We start from the raw sequence: 20841 nt of genomic DNA on the forward strand, positions 1-20841 counted from the left end.
GAGGGTGAGCTTGCGCAGGGCAGGTTGATTGTGCCTGGTGCTGAGAGTCATTAACATGGAATCAGGTACAGCTACAGATTTTTTAAGACTATCACCTTTGCAGTGCACACATCCCCTCTCTAAAACTAGAGGATATCACAAGGTCTGTGACCTTTTAACTTAGAATAACTGTAAATGTGTTTTATCCCTTTGAGAGGGGTTTTGTAGTAAAAAGGTTGTTTAATATGGAACTGAGAAGAAAAAGAATGGGTTTGATTAGGCAGATCAGAATTTTCCTAAATGAAATTTGCTTTTATGGTTGGATCAAATACCTATTAGATCATCTCAAGTAGATTATCAACATTACTTCACTATTGAACAGAATTATGCTTGGTTTATGCTATTAGTAAAAGCTATCAGTTGATCTCTCCTGTGTAATGTTTATAAAAATTGAGTGTGACTGTCCTTAAGTGGAATGTTGGTCCATCTCTGGCAATTCATTACTTCCACAGAGTGCTTATATTTAAAGTGATGTAAAATAAACCTGACAGTATTATGTTAATTAGGTTTTAAAATTCAATTTTATGAGAACATTATCTAAAAATGTATGATAAACTTAACGCTTTGTGATTGAGGTCCCAATGGAAGTTGTTGAATTTGAACTCATATCTAAGCTAACTTACAGTATAGGAAAAATATGGTTTTGGTATGTATGTGTAATAAATATTTGGTTAAACCTAATTGTTTCTACTCTAAATGAAAAGAGAGTCATATACTGGACCCCTACACATAATTCTGTAACTAAAGAAGGACTAGATGCTATACTTATCTCTGTGAAAACTGAAAGGGCTGATTCTGGTCTTTTTTCCACTTGGTAGGCAGCACATTGATGTAAAGACAACTGTAAAAAGCCATGGAAGATCCTAGGAAAATTGATTTAATACAACAGTAGGGAGGTAGGGAGGGTATGAGCTGCTTTGAGCTATTAATTGGCATGCGGAGAGCTGCCATGACACTGCACAGGTCTGAGTAAACCTTTCATAGCAGCAGGGACTGCAGCTGGGTAATCACAGGACAGCTCAATGTTCTCCCTTTTGGTTTCTACTTTTACAAATGCAACAGCACAAAATTCTTATGAGTGTATTTGTTGTGGTTCTTCAGTCAAAATACTTCACAGGATGAAGCCAGGATGATGAGTATACATGACTTTTTTAGTAATAATAGTGTACTCTATGCAGAGGTCTAAATTCCTTTCATTCAAAACCGTAGGAAACATCTTCTCCATTTTAGTAGTCATAGTACACACACAAGACATGCAGGAGGACAAGTGCATTACCAAACAAGATGGAATTAATTTAAACCACCAAAATGCAATTCAAATAAGTCTTGTGCTCAAATACTGGCAGGTCAGAAAAGGTAACAGTTAATGTATAGTTTCCTATGATAAATAGGCTTATTTCCTGCTGTTCAAATAAATCTGCATTTCTTATTTTGTTCTCAATTTGTAATCCAATCACAAACCTAGCAATGATGAGCTCCCTGGGAGTTTAAATCAAAATATTTATTGTTACTAATTTTGAGAGTTTACGTTAGTCTAGCATCATTAGCAAAATGCAGTAGTTGTAAACAGTAAAATTACAGTTGTTGACATTGACTGGTGCTTTCATAGCTGTATGAGGAGGCTGTGTTCCAGAGTGTCTAGGTGTGGTACCCAGTTGCTATTTTGCTGATCAGTAAGTACTTAGACCATATGGTTGCCTTACAGTAAAACTAGTAAGTCATTAGTAAATTCCTTAGGGTTTTTTACTGGAATTGTTATACATTTGTCCTGGTTTCAGCTGGGGTTAAACCATGACAATGTTCTACAGAAATCCCTATATTACTTAATCCCAGTTCGTGAGATATTTGTTATAGTCAAGAGACATGGTTAACATGTCTTTACAACTGATGGGTTTATCCTCAGCAGTCTGATCAGCTCCTGGCTTGAGTTTGTTTTGTTCAATGACTTAACAATTTTCTCTAGTTCTTAGGGATATTGTGAAGGGTTTGAATATAGCTCAGGATTTGAGGTTCCTGAAAAATTCATTCTGAGCATTTGAAGCACAGTTTAAGCCTTCCCATGGTAATCAAGCTGCAAACTGAACATGGTTAACCTTGATTCTAAATATATATCTCAACTGTATGAGTAAACACACGTCCTGTGCAGGAGTGACTCACAACTTCTGAAGCTCTTAACAAAGCACAGTTGAATCATCTAATTAGTAAAACAGTAAACAAAAATTTCAAAACTTCCATATGGCTTTGGAGGTTTTAATCTTATGCTGTGTGTTCATACACACTTTTTCATTGCTCTTGAAAATGAGGTACATATCAAAGAAAAAAGAAATAATTTGGTGGTGCATACAGTAGTTTTATCTGGATTTGAAGAGACTTGGAATTAGATGCTCTGCAGAAGTGTAATCAGTATGAAGATAACGCAATCTCTTGTGAGTTCACAATCTGAATTTTCTATTATTACTTATGACATACACACCACTTAAATTATCTTCAATGTTATATAGAAATGAAAGGCATCACTCATTTTTCCACCCTCTTTGAAACATTCCATCTTACTGCCAAAGCCTTTAGTTTATATCTTGTGTCCTCAAAATGATTTTCTTAAGCTTCAACCTCTCTACCGCATGTCTATGACCACATGTATCCCAAAACTAGAATTCAGGTTACCACTACATGATATGGCACTGATTCAAAGAGCATGTTCTGTGTTTGTGCAAGGCAAATTAGCTAGCTATATTATATTAAATAGAGGCTCACTCAGTGCTGGGACTCTGAGTTTACACCGTTAAGGGATGAATGCAGTGTGCCTGAAGAGCTTCTAGCATCCTCTATCTTGTAATGGCACCAGTGGAAAAGAGATGAAGAGATGGGGAATCAGGATGAAAGATCTTTAAGAGAGTCATTTGAGTTTCACTTTTCAGTATGTAAAAAACTAATAGGTTTCATGATGATATTAGTTTCTCAGTCTTAAGAAAAGGTTTATTCAGTAGCTGGAACTTAAAGAATATATTCAGCAATGTTTTACTGGACCTTGTGAAATCTCCATCTTTTTTTTTCTGCCAGCTGTTGCATACAAGACCACAGCCTCTTAAACTTTTGTGAAAGTGATGGGCTGAAGGCGAGAATACTTTTCTTCCCAGACAAGTAATTTCTGGACAACCGTATGCTTCTTCCAGTAACAGAAGGTTAATTTCTTATTGTGAACTTCTCTAAGTCCAGAGCCAATTAGGTGTCAAGAGAATACTTAAATTTCTTTAAGTCAGTTGAAAAGCTTGTAAATAATTATAAGGTCACACCTTAATTTCACTGGACAGCTAAGGAGGAAATTTCACCTATGCAATGCTTTTGTCAGTAGTCACTGTAGTTTGTACATCTTGGTCACAAATATAAGGAACGAAAATAATATTATTAGGCAATTCAGTCACATCATACTATTTTACTTTCTGTGATTATGAATAATACAATGGAAATTTCATCCTATAACTTTTTTAATGAGTCCTGGAGATTACTTTTGCTACCACATCATTTTAGCATTAACTTGCTAACAGAACACAAGTGTCATTCAGTGCATTACCAGAATGACAGTAGAATCAGATCTAATAAAACATCTTGATTATTGCTGCCTCACAAAAGGAGATATTTTACTGCATATATATAAAATATTTATATTAAACTACTTATATTTATATATCTTTAGAAGTTGTATACTTTTTGAATTAAAGTGAAAGTCCTGTATGTGCACTGTAGAACACTGATTCTCATTAGAACTTCTGCATCAGATACAGAAATGTGTATTTTTACCTGCTGCTTAACCTTGATTCCTTATTTCACTTCTCTTCTGTCAGAACTTTCTTGTTAGATGGAACAAACCATATCTAAACAGTACAAAGTATTTTGAAATCAGAGGGTTGTATTAGATTAGTTTTTAAATTTAATTACTTTACAATATTTAACATTATACAAATAGCTATGTATATACATTTCTTAGTCTTATGAAAATTTTTGCCTGCTGAGTGACTTTTACTTACTATACATGTACTTTTCTGTTAACTGCGTTTCTCTAGTATTACTTTTAATATTCCATTTTTCTCAATTTATTTATTTTTTGAAAGTTAGTTGTATCAATCCTTCCATGTTTGAGCTTTCTACCAAAAACTCCACATTGGCTTGTATAGCACTAAAGTAAATGTATTCACTTACATCACTGTAAATTCTGAAAGCTGATGGGGTTAGCTCCATTCAACACTGTTTGGATTTATGCCTCCAGGTGGTGTTACTCCCTGCAACTATATTTAAATCAACAGTTATTTTGATATATGCCATCCCGGGTGAATATTTTGTGATGTGTGGCCTAGAAAATACCAGTATGTTCCAAAGTGACTGATACTCTATGTGTGTCTAAAGGGGAGGAGAAGAAGGGGGGAGGTTAAGCTTGAGTGTTTCTCAAAGTGACTTTTAACAGTAGATTTGGAGAAGCCAGACGTTTGTCCTTTTCTGGAGATCAGCACCATTTTAGGTGTCTCAGACTCAGCATTTGTGACCACTAAATCATCAGATTCTTCTGAAGTGGCCAAGAACACTGTGCCATGGAACAAATTTACATCCTTGAAATCACAGAGAAGTCTAGCTTTATAATATAGCATATGCATATAACCTGTGTTATGTATATGTTAGAGATTTCAGAATTATTATTTATACTAATCTATCATTGAGGACTATAAAAAAAATTTGGTAGTTTAAGGGAAATCTAATGTTAACGCCCATATCAATTTTAAAAGAAAGTTAAAACATTTACAAACCGTAACATTTATACTTAAGTCAAAAACTGTCATGGAGAAGTTTATCTGATATTTATTTGGAAAAGTTTTAACTCCTTGTTTATTGCAATTAAAGGTAACGCAGCGATTTCTAGCTCATGCCAATAAAATACCTCTATGTTTTATACACTGTAATGTATTCTTTCTCTTTTTCTTCTATGTTCCTGTGTCTCAATACAAAATACATAATTCATAAACCCAGGGTTAATTATTAGAGACCTTCATTCAGCTTGCCCAGAAACACTGAGTACCCAATGAGACTTTTGAGTACTGTGTAAAATATTCAGCACTGTTTATATTGTCAGACAAGAAGATTTATTGGTCAAGGAGTGAAAAGATTTACACAACAGCAGAACTATCGCTGCTGAACTGTGGCATCACAAGCCGTGTCTCAAAAAGTTCTGTGGAAACACTGTAATAGAAAAATTGTTGCTGACAATAGTGACTGTGAAATTACACCTAGAAGCAATAAATTATCAGGACTGTATTGTAGACCAATTTTAGAATGGCTAATCAAAGCCAATAATTTTCTATTTATTGTGAGAATTGGTAGTGGTTAGATCTAATGAGGACTGTTGATAGACACTCACTGTCCTAATTTCCTGCTTCATCAGAGCGTGTAACTGAAGTGAAGACTGACATCTTCGTCACCAGTTTTGGGCCTGTTTCAGACCATGATATGGTAAGCGATGGCAGATATTTCTATAGCATTAATTTTCTCTTGTGTTTTTAATTTGAAGGATGAAAGATCTATGCAGTGACTTATTTATTCCTTCTAAGGCTGGGCTTTTTTTAAACCCTCGATTCCAAAATGCTGTTGGCTTTTATGTGCAAACATTCCTACTAGCTGTGACTGTATTTAAGTGCCCTGAAATTAGCAGTCTCGGTGACTTTAATAATGTGTTTTAACAGACCTTATATTTGCTACATAATATATTATGAAATGCATTAGGGTTTGGATCCGTGTTCTTCTGAGAATGATTGTTCAGGTCCTTGCTGGCACATCACTGATCCAATTTGCCAAGAAAGATCATCATCTTAAAATGCAATTAACACTTATGCCTACAGTGTGACATCCGTACAGTCTAACCTGTATTTTTATATTAAAAGCTACTGATCAATGGGAAGTGACTTTCCTAGATTTTGGCTGCTGAAAGAGAAGATTAATGAGAGCATTAGTGTCACTTCTTTATGGAATTAATATTAAAATCAAATTGCTAGATAACTGCAGGGGATGGAGAAGTTCAGAAAACTGAATGAAGATGTTGTGGGCCCTGGTCTTAAGGGGTATTAAAAATTGTGTAAAAATACGGATAAGGGACTTTAAATTTTGCATATAAATGAGGTATTCACAAATAGGTTGCTACTGACAGGGAAAGCCTGGTCTGCAGCTACTAGTATCTGCTGGATCCTGTGTTAGAATGAATGCTAGAAACATCCTCATTAATTTAAATGAAGAAAACAGTTCAACCTTGTATCCATCTACATTTATCTAAATACATTTACCAACACAAAATTGTTAGTTTAACTAAAATTGTAGACAGGCCTTAAACACAAGGTTATTACAAGTTTCTAACTGTTCAAAACAATGTTAAGGGATGCAATAACGGAGAAAGAAACTTTTACAAGATAGTTTATTTTCCTAAACGTTATGCAAAGACTCCATTTTCCTGATTGCTTGGAAAATAACATTTATAAAACTACAGTCAAATTTATAATTGCAACTGATGCCATGATATTTAAATGAGAAAGAATAGCTTGAGCAGCACAGGCTTTTTCACCAGTCATTCTGCTGAGAAGCCTTACAATAGAAGGGTAATCCAGGGAAATTGTTAGACTGGTGACTTGTCTCCTCAGCACGTGTATGCAATACTGTCTAAATACTATATATACCATGAAGAAGAATTAAAAAAAACTTTCATTCAGTGATTTCTGCTTTTATGCTCTGTAATAATCTTGTGAAATTACAATATCTATTTACTAGTCTAAATTATACATTAAAACAGGGGAAATTCCTTGGATTAAAGATTTGTAGAAACCAATACAACTGCTATTTGTATTCTGGTAATTGGTTCTGCAAAACACTTCAACTTGTTTTCCCATTTATGTCTCGCAATAGGTAACCAATCACCACTAGACAAACTGAAAACTTTGAACCTATCTTCTTGAGACAGGTCTTTTGTTAATTTCCTGAAAATTAATGTAATCTAAAGTGTCAGGCTGGACACAGATGCTTGTGGGAGATGAACAAAAAAGGAGTGATAGATATATGTGGGTGAATGTATGCTTTGTATTAATATTTATTAGAGTTGTTTTCTAGAAGTCAACTGGCTAAGGTATTGTTTGCTCTGTTGAGTCAGGTTTACTAGAAAACTCCAATAATGAATGGCAATCTAATAAACAAATGGACATGGATGCTTTCTTACATGTAGACATAAATTCAGAGTAACTGATCGGCTTGCTGAATTACGTGGGACTATATAATGTTTGGACTTCAGCATCCGGTGATTTAATTATTAAGTAGAAGGTAAAACTAATTTGACATTCCTAGGACACACTGATATTTGTAATGGATTTGGATTTAAGGAAGAATAAAATACTGAAGCCAAAAATAATCTACTTTAAGAATTAGGAATAGGTGTATTTGAAAAAAAAAGTATTGACTTCAGCTATAATTCAGTATAGCTGAATTACTATAGCATAAGCATAAGAGATCACTACCTACAAAAAAAGAATTCAAAAATGACTAAAAACCCATACATACCAGATTGGCTCCTGATTTTCACTTACTTAAACAGGAGAAAGAATTCATCAGTCTCTTAATAAAGTGTGTGATGAAGAAACACACAGGCAGGTGTTCATATGTTTTGAAAACTAAGGAATTACAGGAAAGTAATTAGTGTAAAACTCCTACTCACCTCCCCTAAAAAGTAATGTGTGTGCAGCCTACTCATGCTAACTCTTTTGCTTAAGGAAGTAAGTGTGAAATCAGAGACAGAAAGATAAAATGAAGAGTTTACCAGAATATAAAGTTTATATTAATTTCAGTGTACTTTTACTGCAAAGTCCTCAGAGCATACCACAGGTTGGCTGTAGACACCATAATTTGAGGGCTACTACAGATCTGCTCCAGTGAGCAGATTTACAGTAAGCGTAGACTAGATTGTGGGATTTGGTCACCGGGAAGCCTCGCAAGCAGCTGTGTTGACACGCCGAGGGAACGCTGCACTGCTGTCTGAGCCCAGGACTGATGGCGGGGAACTGGCAATGAGCTGTTCCAGCTGACGCCATATGTTATGAAACTACAGCCACAGTGAGACATCCGCATACCTAGACCATCTGTTTGCAGGAATCCAATGAGGCAGTTATATAGATAGTAGGTTGATATATCAGAGAGTACATGGTGTTCCTACCCACTCTCAATACACTCTTTTAAGAGTATAGACATAACCTGTTATTCTATAAAGAGAATGTCTTGGCTTGTTCTTAAACTTGTGAATAAAGTTAAACAAGAGAAAAGCATTTTTTTTTTTAATTTATTTTTTTTGGAAGAACTTTGCAGGTTTTCAGACATGCATTCTCAGATGGTGGATTGAACTAATCAACTGATAATTGGCTACTGTCACATGACTCATTTTTGTGAAATTTTTGATGTATATTGTCTGGAATAAGAAGCATTTTATAATTAACTCTTTTCATAAAAACAGATTTTTTTTTTTTTTTTTCTACTAAACCTTCATTCCTACTGCTTCTGTACTGTAAACTCTCCAGGAAAAAATTTCTGTCTTACTACCTTCTTGTACAGCACCTCATCCTGTGCTGTAAACAAAAAAAAATAAAAGCACCTGTGAATAAACACTCTTCAGGGAGAGACATCAGATGAGTAAATTACAGAATATGTACATCAAAGTGTTATAACTATTCAATACCATACAACTTACTGCAAGAGTGCAGATAGGAAGGAAGGAATGAAGACTCTCCGCTGTGGAGAATTTATTCTGAATTTCATCTTGCTCATATGTTTTCACATAGATCACTGCTATAGTACATGGTTTGGAGAAAATTCTTCTGTCGCCTTGTTCTCTATGGCATCCTACTGTAGAAGGACCTAATCAGAGTATCTGATGACTTGATCTTAAAGATCAGCTGACTGTCAGGATTCATTTGGGAAGAATTATTATACGTGTTAAAGTGGGTAGTGAAAGCTAAAGAGTTGAGAAATCTCAGCCAAAATGAATTCATCCTGTATGGTGCAAAGGCTTGGGATAGAAAAGGATTCAGTCTGTGCCAGGCATGACCTGTCAGCTTTTTTTTGCGTTTTCTCTTATGCCGTCAGGTCCCTTATCAGATCTCTCAGACTCCTTGTTCTTCTCCAGAGTAAGAACCTTGTGTTCATATAAAGTGAAGAACCAGACTCCCCTCTCTCAACCTGTACCACCTCCTACTCACCTCCTTCTTTGCAATTGGAAGAGATAAAAAGGGAATGGCTTACATGCACACTGAAATGATGTCACCTCTGGGCATGTCTTTTACCTTTCCCATGTGTGTAGGAGGAAATTTTCTTTGGAGCTAGTAAAATGTGGAGGAAATCCAATATTTTAATGCCATCTACTGCTTTTTAATCCTCCTTCTCTGCTACTCTGCTGCACACCTGGGACAAGATTTTGCACACAGTTCAACCTAAGGCCCCGACCCAACAACATTCTGAAGCAAGTAGTTGACTTCAAGTGCAAAACTGCTGTCACTGGAGCTAAACAAATCCAGGCTTCAGCAGCTCTCTGAGTATATGATTAAAAAAATTGAAATACAATTAAGTATGCACCAAAATGATTCACAGGTCTGGGATGTAAATAAAAAACCAACCAACCAAACAAACAAACTGACCAAACCAACCACCCAACCAAACAAAAAACCCACAAAAACAAACAAACAAACAAAAAACGACAAAGACCCAAACAAACCCAAAGAACAGCCCATGGAATGGCAACATTTCCATGTCCACAAGAAATTTATTTAGACATTTCATGCCCTAAGACTAGGAAAAACACATCACCAGTAAAAATAACCATTCTTACTTGCTGATAGTTGCACAAGGAATAAACAGCTCACAGTTGCTTACATTGTATGGAGTGTTGCCATTTGTTAAAAGAAAAATCACAAGTCTAAGAGACTTCCACAGAAAGATTTTGCATACTCGTTCCAGAATGTTTCTCTCCACTAACATATTCCTTGGGGCAGGTCTTTTCTTTATAGCTGTATGTGCCTTCACACATTGGAATTTCCTTTATTTCAGGATTTGCCATCTCCACTGGCAAAAGATCTCAAGCAAAGGTTCAGTTTCTCAGCAAAAAGATTATAATTCAGGGTAATTTTGAACAATGGTTGGATAGCTACTTTTGACATTTATCACAATATCATAGCCATGAATCATGGAAAAGGGGCAGCATAATCCCATATTGAACTTTAATGTCAGAGTGGAATTTTTCCCTGTGAAAACTTATACTATACTGCATCCACAGGCATTTTTCATATTTTCACCCCACATACATCTATATTTTATGTATAATACTCCAACGTCTTTTTCCTAATTTCACCCTCTCCTCCTTAACTTTGCTCCTGTTGCTTTGTAACAAATAATTCCTTCATTTCGTAGGAGTGTTGGTCATTTTGATTCTCCCTATATACACTGAGTCAGCCACTGCATCTCTCCCCTGTTGGTCCAGTCCTTGCACAACTGAACTGTAATTCTTTGTCCAAAGCTGTCCTCGGCTTGTGCTCTCTGTAGTCCAATGACTTGGCCCAATGAGCCATTCCATATATCATAAATAAGACCATGTAATTTTAGTGAATTGTGAACTCTTCAAAAGTTAACTATATGTTTATGCTAATGAGACAGAACAAAAGGCTGTAGTAAGACCCTGTTTCACCAGGCTTGTTTTATTCTAAGAGACATATTCTTCCTGTGCTATGCATACTGGCTACATATCTACAGCTTCAAATTACAATTTTATGAAAGGATAAAGGAAAAGTGAGAAAAAGGTGAATTATTTTGTTTCCACTATATTATATCTCAGATTCTTGTCTAACTTTTGATAGGCTATTCTCACTACCATTTATTCCGTTGAAGACAGTAATGATATTGTAACTGTTTAATAACCAGCTTTAGGTATATTGTAAGTAATATGGAGAATAAACATTCTGATAATTATTAACTTCATTAATAGTCATCTTGCTTGCAGGGAATGGTAACAATATACTTTTCAAGTTATCATATTGCAATATATGGCATCACCAGTGTTTCCCTTTTTTCTGAATTGATATAGGAATACACTATAGACGTATTTTTCCGCCAAAGCTGGAAGGATGAGAGATTAAAATTCAAAGGACCTATGACTGTTCTGCGGTTAAATAATCTAATGGCCAGCAAAATTTGGACACCTGATACCTTTTTCCACAATGGAAAGAAGTCAGTGGCTCATAACATGACAATGCCAAATAAATTATTACGAATTACAGAGGATGGGACATTGCTATACACAATGAGGTGAGCCCTAAAATATTATATCCTTCATTTAGTTTGACAATTTAACTTGTTAAAGCATCATATTTTCCAAAAAGAAAACAGGTTCCTTTTCGAGCATAATTTGATTCCTGCTTAGTAATTATTTTCACAACAGGCCATGGAACGATAGACAAACTGAGGCATTTCCAGTGTTTATTTCTCTCTCCTCCTGCTGCGCTACTTCTACACTCCCTAGCTGTGTCTTAATGCCTGATTTTAAAAAGGTACTTATAGTATTTGTAATTCATCAGTTTGCTGAGGACCTTAATTTGGAGTCACTTCCAAGGATTCCATGAGCAAAGTATAATAAAGCCTGAAAGGTTAATATAATTTAAACTACTAGATTGTGCATAAGGGTCTTTAATCTTTGGATCCTATAAAAACCAGATTCTAAGAACTAGCAGATGTACACAGAATTCATTGCCCATTCTTATTTCTTGTGCTTGGGACTGCATGACAGTCTAAAAATAGATATTTCTTCTTCCATTCATAACAAGAAAAACAATTCACTAAAGCATTTGGAAATTTAGGAGAAAATATTTTTATGCTGGCACTAATCTTACTGGAAATATACTATTCTCTTCATGGATAACTGAACTTTAGCTATCCAGTTGTCAGCAGAGGAGTTAAATATATCCTTTAGAAATAATGATGATACACAGTCATGGAAAATTTCTGGATTAAAAAACTGCAAATTAAATAGTGAAAAAAATCTGTTATGTTGTCTCTACAGAGCTACACATCCCCCATTTTTATCTCCCATGAAATCAAACAAGGTATGAAGTGATTCTGTTGACTTAAAGTCTGGATGGGTAGCTTAGTACATAGGTGAACACTGAGTTTTCTTTTAACAATTTTAAAGATGTTTTTAAAAGCAGTACAAGTATTTGGCGAAAACAGTCTCCAGGCTTTTGGGAGCCTGTCAAATATGTTCAGTTTATTCTACAACATCTTTCAATGCCTAGGCTAGGGTAGAATCTGCTTGGCTGGTAGTTATAGAAGTCCAGGTCAATTTTTCTTGTCTTCCTAAATGCTTGGCTGGTAGGAATTTAATCCACAAGAACACTATTTTGGCAGCATATTGTTCACATATGTCTCTTTTTTTGACCATAACCATTTCTATTTGCTCACCTTTGCAAGTGCCTTAATTCAATATTCTGCCTAGCATTCAAGTATTATTGTTCATTCCTTGCTGATGTGTGATATGTGACTGTTTCTAGTTTATTTAATCTCTTTTATTGAGAAACGTGTTTGCACCCAAGCTGATAGCAACAAAATGATTTCAGCAAGTGTCTGAGCATCCAGAGTGGGCCAGTTTAGTGATGGCAGCAAGGAAGCAATTTCAGTTGCTAATAGATTTTAATCCTCATGCCAAGTTAGAAGTCTGAGCACATCTCTGCTGTATAGTGAACCATGGTAGAGGGGCAGAGCCAGTCGCACTGCTATGTCTACACAGGCCTGTCAGCACCCCCAGCCAGACAATTCAGGTCCCGTTCTAGCTGATAATTATTCACGTAACGGATATTATGCTAAGCTTATTCTATGTGTCTTAATAGAAGTCTATTTGCTATTTCTATGAAACTAGAATAAATGTGTCCTTTTGCTCATTAATCCATTATAGATTGACTGTGAGAGCAGAATGTCCAATGCATTTAGAAGACTTTCCTATGGATGCACATGCTTGCCCCTTGAAATTTGGAAGCTGTAAGTTTATTTTAAATTGAGGTTTCTCCCTTTTTAGGCCACTTTACAAAAGTACTTTGCAACTGAGAAAACCTCAAGGTTTTAATCTTGTGTATTTTTCACTTTTTTTGGCAGGGTTGTATTTTTATCCTTATATATATTTATATTTAATATAATGAACCTCTTCTATGTGTCTTAAATATCCTCCAATGTCATGCCTGGACATTCACAAAAGAGAAAAATGACAGTGCTCTAAACATCTAGAAGAGTAGTTTGTCACATAGAAAATGTTGTTAATCTTACAGTTGCTTTATTTTGTTAAAACCCCAAATCAGTGTTGGTGACAAGCAAGACAGGCCATGGATAACTGAACTGAATTGGTTTAGGTGAAAACAATCCCCCTACCATAATCTTGGCATGTTTAGAACAAAATTTTACCTAAGATTATAAAATATTCATATTATAGTCATGCAACATTTCTGGAGGTGAAAAATCTCACAAATCTCAATACAGAGCACTACACTTGCTGCATTTGTAACCTGAGATTAGAGAACATATTTGCCAAAATGCAGTGCAAATGAAATCAATGTAATAACTGATAAAGTTTTCTGTAAAGTGAGAATTTCCTCAAAAACTTTAATTTGAATAGCAACCAACCTGACGCTGATACACTTCGCTAAACATATTTTTAAAAGTTAAATATAGCCCCCATACAACTAACTCTTTAAATTTAAAAAAAATAAAAAAAAAAGCAAGCTGTTTCACTCTGGTTGGTTCAAAACAAACAACGAAGACAAAATGTGTGGAACATCTAATAGTGTACAAACTGCTTCCTCAATGGCTATTTTTTCCTAGTAGAAATGGGTCATTTCACTGATAACAGGTACTTAGTGGCTTGATCAATTTTAGAAGTCAACAAACAGAACACCTAATTCATTCTTCACATGGTACCAGACAGGGTGATAATTTACTTTGGTCTGAATTGCTCTATGTTTACCATGAGAAAGGACTGATATTTTGTCTTTAAAGAACTACTAGCCTCCTAGATAAGATTTAGAGAACAAAAAGCTCATACAAACTTGGAGTATAACCAACAAGAATAGGTTACTCCTTGAACATTAAATTCTCTTACAGCATTTCCAATAAATCTTTCCAAATCTCCTGTGAAACAAAAGGGGGTGGGAGGAAGCTTTACTCCCACTAATAGTAGGCCAAATATCTGCAGTGGGTTCTTGATTAATAACAGATCTGTGCACCTGAGATCCCAGTTAGATCAGGAGTGGTCATAGAATTGAATTTCTTTTGAAATGAACATTGAAGTGTTTATGTGGTCTGCATGCTGGGTCTGGGAGGTGGCAAGATGGCTAATTGTGCCTAAAACCTGCTAATGCAAAGTTAAACCATCAACAGTTTTTGAACAAATGTGAATGACTAGGCTGAAATTTTATAGACTTGATAGGACACAGATCACACATCTGTGCATCATACAGCCACAGCCTAAACACCTGACACTATCTAGTCTGATCAACAGTTCGCATTCTTTTCCTACACTGAGTTCTTTTTGGCCTACTCTGTCCCAGATTAGTGTACTCTTTGTACACAAAGTGCATGGCTTTCCAGATTACTAAGGATCTTGCCTCGATTAAATGTTTAAGAGATGCAGAAATTATGAATGAGAAGGGATGGATAATATGAATTTGAATACAACTCCAGAACCACATCACAAGGTAAAAAGAAAATAGCAAAAAGACACGCAAGTGTATCTGCATATCTTTTGTATCTAAATTGGTTTTCCTTTTTTATAATGAAAAAAAAATCATAGTATACATTATTTAAATAAACAAAAAAACCTAATCAGTGATATTTCTGATTGAAAGACCATTTCTTACACTAAAGTCAAAGACAATGACTAGCATTCTAAATTCAGAGTGCAGGCACGGTCTGTTATGTTTTACAGCCTATTTCCATTATTTTTTTGTTTTGAACATTAAATGGCTGTTATGCCAACTGTCCTAAACAGGACCTAGCAAAATAAGTAATTCCAAATGCTGGGAAGGACCGTAAGACAAAATCAAGTTTTCAGGAAAATTTAGTATTCCCCTACTAAATTCAGGTGAGTTTCTAATCTCGGGTCCTCACGGGGAGGAGTTCCTTCTGTAACATTGTTTTGTTGCAAACGCTGCATGGGAAATTCACTGTCCAGAACAGGGTTTTAAAGCTGGACCTCTCCCCTCTTCATCATCAGATTATATGTTATAACTATCAGATTATAGAATATTTGTCTCAATATTTAGTTATTGATATAAACAGAAATATCTCCCATAGGACAAATAACTGGACCCAAGCAAGATATGAAAATGGGACTTGCCTTTGTACATAGAAAAAACCCAGTTCTTATATTTAATTGCCACTTTTTCAGTGGGAATCATATTTAAATGTATTTATGACATTTCTGTCAAATAACTAAAGCAATTCATTATAATCATCTTAATGGATTGAAAAATTTACTGAAAAACATATTCAATTGTCATGAAAGCCATCCTTTACATGCAGACTACAATATTATCTCGGTAGCTCCCCAAGGTAGTGTTTGCCCAGCTCTGTTTTGGATTAAATTGGATAAGAATTTTTCCATGTCCTCCACTGCTACTCATCACTTGTTGGAGCTGGATTCAGAAAAACCTCATACATACTGAAGGAGTTGCATATCTCCTATGGACTGTGCCAGTATCATAGAGGCCGATAAATGTTTGACCCAGCTCCAAGGCTAAAGTGATCTGCCAAAATAGCAGCTTAAGCTAGAGGTTATTCCAATGTAAATTCAGTGTGACAAATGCTAAAGAGATTCTGGAACAACAAAAAGCCATATGTTGACAAAACAAAATCAGAAAGACAGATGCTCTCCTCAACTCTTACCACAAAAATCTGTCAGTTTAAAACTAAGGCCACTCTGGAAAGCAGCAGTGATAGGAGCAAAAGGCTGTTTTGCTACTTATGCAATATCTGAATTGGAAGCTGAGGATGGAAGCTGAACAGAGCACTGAATCTGGCAGTTACAGGGCAGGGCAAGCTCATTTGCAGCACCAACGAGCATACTCCCGTCCCTCTAACTCAATCCAGTGGTTCTCAGCAGCTCAGAAAATCAGTCCTCTCTCTTCCAAACTACTCTCATGCTCCAGAATAAGTAAAATGCTTGAAAATTAATATTATTATTATTATTGCTACTCTTTCTTTGACTAGATTAGCAAGGCAATTCTTGTGCTTACTGTGGCCATAATTTTAAAGGTCAGAATTATTAAGATGTAGATTTGCATTTACGATTCATTCCAAAAAGCTATGTATATGTTACAGTGCTTTGGGGAATATGAAGTCTGAGGGTAAAAGCACCCTTTGGCTTCAATAATGAAGGATCAAAAGCCATGCAATTAATTTACCAGCGCACTCCAGCCAACACCACCCCCTCAATTACTAACTGTTATCTCTTACATCGATAAGATAAAATTACTAACTCAGAAATTAGGTCAGGTGAATCAGATTCCTCCTTTTTCTTTACTGCTTGACAGTCCTGAAAAAGAGGTAAATCTCACCCTGTAGGTAGGACACTACTGTCATTTTAGATGCCCTAAAATGTCCCACCTGGCTTCCAGCTGCCTTTGGTGGGTACGAGCTTTATGTAGGTTCTGACCACACATTCAGTCCCATACATGTCTTGGATGCTCCTGGGTGTGAAGAGTGACACTAGATCCCTCTATGTAGACAACTAACTCTCACCTTAAGTGCTCACAGTGAGAGCTGTCAGACTCTTGACTACGCAAAACGACAGAATGATTTTACAATGGGACTAAGATTAAAAACATTCAGATATAGTGTGACTCCTAAAATAACACAAATAACATACTAATAACAGCACAAAACACCTGGATGGCATATGTAGTATGCTACTGAATTATCTATGTAGCATATGAGACTACTTAGGTTTGGAGAGCCCACAGTGTTTTTCCTCTGCTTTGTTCAAGACTCAGATAAATATGAACTTGAGTGTGAGCATTTCTCAGAAATAACCAAAGCAAAAAAAAAAATAGATTAATTGTGATTTAAACTTACTTGAGCCTAGGAAACCTCAGAAATGTCTGCTATGCTTGTTATACAGCAAGGACAGTGCAAGAAGGGGGATAACCAAATGAAGAGCTCTATCCAGGCTGATGATAAGATCACTGAAGCCACTCTGGGAAGGACTTCTTTTCTTACAGTTGCCCAGATAACACCACACTATGACAAATTGTAAAGGCTGGGGCTCATCTTTCTTGATAGTAGTTAAAAGTTAGAAAAAGAATTGGAGTCTTCGCATGCCCATGAAATTCCACATCTCAGTCTTCCTGATGGTTACTCAGATTTTACATAGGTAGGAATAATGTAAGGGAGAGAAAGATTTTCATGCCATTGAGGACCAAACTTAATCCAGCCCTACAGCAGCTGGCTAATCATTGTATGGACAGTCCTATAAAATTAGTTATGTTTCTCATAGATAAATAGTTCCAGTAAGATAGTTGTGAGTTTCTACAGATAATTAAAGATAATTTAATATTCAAACTACTGTACAAAACGTTGTTCTGATAAAGCCATTTGGCAATACAAGAGCAAAGCTGAAAAGCTATGTATTTCTTTTAAATTAGATGCTTATACCAGAGCAGAGGTTGTGTATGAATGGACACGGGAACCAGCAAGGTCAGTGGTTGTGGCTGAAGACGGCTCTCGATTGAACCAATATGATCTACTTGGACAAACTGTGGACTCTGGAATTGTTCAATCCAGTACAGGTCTGTGAAAAAGTTGTTTGGTTTTTTTTTTTTTTTTTTTGTCAAGGGTCATATTTAACTGCCAAAACATAATTTAGAGCAAGAGAAAAAATACAAAGACCAAAGAGCAAGAGAGGTAAATTGCAATATATGAGCTCCAGATTAAGGAAACATGACTCTGAAAAGATAACATATCCTGGGATTATTTTCCTACTTCAACTGGTGGTTAAAATATTTGAACAATTTTAAGGCTTCCTATAGTGACAGATCTAGCCAGAAAAAACGGTAATTTACATTATAAAGAAGTACTCCTCATATCCTTATTCTATTATCTACTTATTATATAAACTTAAAAAAAATAGTGTAAGAATACAAATCCTCAAAGACCATATTCCTGGAAGCAGTGCAGTTGCTAAAAGCAAGCATATAGTTTCTCAAAGAGGTATTTAGAGAGTGAAGAAAATATGTCATCAAATTAAAAACCATCTGGAACATCCAAACAGGATTTAGGTGTCTTAATTCTAGCACCAGCTTTAGCTCCAGAACTGTTAATGAGATATAGAAATATAGCCAACATTTATAGTATTATGTACCTGTAGCCTGGAAACTGGCTAAAAATGTTTGCTTTTTCACTTTGCAGTGTTTGTTTCAAGATTTTTTTTTTTTGGGGGGGGGTTGTTTTGTTTTGGTTTTTTTTTTTAATAATTTGGAAGGGGCACAAAGACCTAAATACAGTGAGAAACTGAGCACTGGGCATGAACAGAAGCTCAAAGTGTTGACCAGATTGACTGTTTAATGGACTGAAAGAAGCACTGCATTAGAAGTAGCTGCATTGCTTTGAATGCACCCAACGTTGTGATTGAACTAGAGAAGTACACTTATACCTGCATAAACGAAACTTTCTAGTGTGTCATTCATAAAGTCAGTGAACATTTAAAGAAAAAGCGAGTCACTTTAAGGTGAACCCTAATTCATGTCTGATTTTTTTATGTAGCTTGCCAAAATATATTCATATGCTCTATTAAGCCAACAAAATTTCTTACAGATGAAAGTTTCTAGTGGAACAATATTCAGGTTACTGCTCTGGAAGCTTCTGTGCAGTTGATGTAATCATAAAAGAAGTGGGATAGCAGTAATAAGGACATTGCATAAGAACAGTATCAACACAGCTTCTCCCACAGATTCACTGCTTCCATTATTCAGCATGGAGGCATGCATCAGACAAGTAAAAAGAGAAGGGGAGAACTCTTCGTCTGGCCACAGCTAGAAATGTTGCCACTGTCTTCTGTAGAACCAGTAATTCGCCCCATCTGCCCTTTCCTGAAAAGTCAATAGGATTTGTGAGGAACTCCAAGGATCTCGAGCTCTTTGCTCTTTCTGTCCTGAAACTATTCACGCAGAGACACCTCAGCAACCTGAGTGGCTGCCCTTTGCACTCATCGCCAGTTCTCTGCTTGCTGGATAAATCATAAGGGCGGTGGGATAATCAGAAGAGACTCATAAGATTAGGAACATATCTAAACCAAATAGATAATACCAGATATAGTTCAGGGTAATTAGATAGTAATGTGAGAAGCACCCTATCAATTATTAAGAAAGGCAGATAATAATTTTTTAAAGAGAACTGAAGGCAAATGTAAGTGTAAAAATTCTTCATGCATTTCCATGAAGAAATGAAAAAATATGTTTTGCCCATGATATTTCATAGATTTTAATTCTGCCTCCTTTTTCTACCTGAAGAAAAGCCTATCTATAAAGTTAAATACAGTATAGTTAATATTTGCTGAAATAAAGACGATATTGTCTAGATGCAGAAAAACATTACAAAGAACTAAATTCAATGGTTATCAAAACTAAAAATAAGCCCATTGAATAATCTTTTTACTACCAAACTTGCAATCCTCTTTAGTTACTACCTGATAAGAATATACAGTGGTAAACGAAACACAGTTATCACTTGCAAATTGAATGTCTCGAGGAAAAATTCTTCTTGATTTGCTTTGCAAAAGAAAATTCTTCGCCTTCCCCAAAATAATGGTGGGGATCAGAAGTGGTTAATAATCACCTTTCTCCCCATTCAGGCAGGTGGACAGCTAGTCTTAACAGAATCCTCCATCATATCATTGTCCTCTGATCATCTCTGTTTTGAGATATGACATATGTAATGAAAATTTAAAAATCCCTCCCTACTTTCAGAGCTGTGGATGATGACTCATCCAACAAAAAGAATTGAAGACAATCTTCACTTAAGAGTTCTCAGCACCTTAGGCAAGAAAATTAAGCTCTCATGCAGCTGATTCTCTGGATCATTAGAAGAATCTACAACAATTTGGCCAATTTTAAGATGACATTTATAGTTGTCTGGAATTACAGATACGTATTTTCCAAGAATTTGGGTGTAACTGGGTTACTCTAAACATTCTCAAAACTATAAAAAGGTTTGGTGAATCCATAAGTCTGGTTTTTTTTCTTTAATTTCTTCCTTTTCTAGTAGGCCATTTGCTATCCCTTTTTCTGAATCTAGAACAAGGTAACTACAAATACTGATTTTTTATAATGACAAGAGAATCTTGAAAGACTAAAATTTTTTATAGTATAGATTCATCTGTGCTGGCAATGGAATGTGTAGGTACTGCAGGCTTTAAAATAGTATTCAGTAAATGAAAATAATTATTGCTGTTGCTGTTTTACTTAAGAAGAGAGTAATCCATTTTTTACTTGTATGCAAAATTCTTGTCACTCTCCAACTATACTGACTGATATTAACTTAGAGTTTAAAATGATCATTTTTGTAAGTACATTAACAGATGCTTAAGGAGCTTGTGCAAGCTTCTATTTACATAGAATTATTTTGCCACCTTGAAGAAACTGCTTTGCACTGGGAATCATCAGGATTTATACTCAGAGTGGTATATTTTTTTCTACTACTCTTTAAATCTGCTGAGAG

The 20841-nt window shown here is 35.6% G+C and overlaps 1 protein-coding gene across 6 annotated transcripts in view; it reads left to right on the top strand.

Annotated features, from left to right (window-relative positions):
- The window catches only part of GABRA1 (gamma-aminobutyric acid type A receptor subunit alpha1), a 44751-nt gene that overhangs the window by 11897 nt on the left and 12013 nt on the right, over positions 1-20841 (top strand). For all 6 annotated transcript variants that reach the window (XM_033006026.2, XM_033006036.2, XM_033006007.2 and 3 more), the window contains exons 4-7: positions 5468-5535; positions 11177-11397; positions 13037-13119; positions 17772-17915. In XM_033006026.2, the coding sequence (XP_032861917.1) occupies positions 5468-5535; positions 11177-11397; positions 13037-13119; positions 17772-17915 (516 nt within the window). The remainder of the gene's footprint in view (positions 1-5467; positions 5536-11176; positions 11398-13036; positions 13120-17771; positions 17916-20841) is intronic.

The sequence above is a fragment of the Tyto alba genome, unplaced genomic scaffold, assembly GCF_018691265.1.
Source record: "Tyto alba isolate M040663 unplaced genomic scaffold, T.alba_DEE_v4.0 Super-Scaffold_17, whole genome shotgun sequence".
Classification (NCBI taxonomy): Eukaryota; Metazoa; Chordata; class Aves; order Strigiformes; family Tytonidae; genus Tyto; species Tyto alba.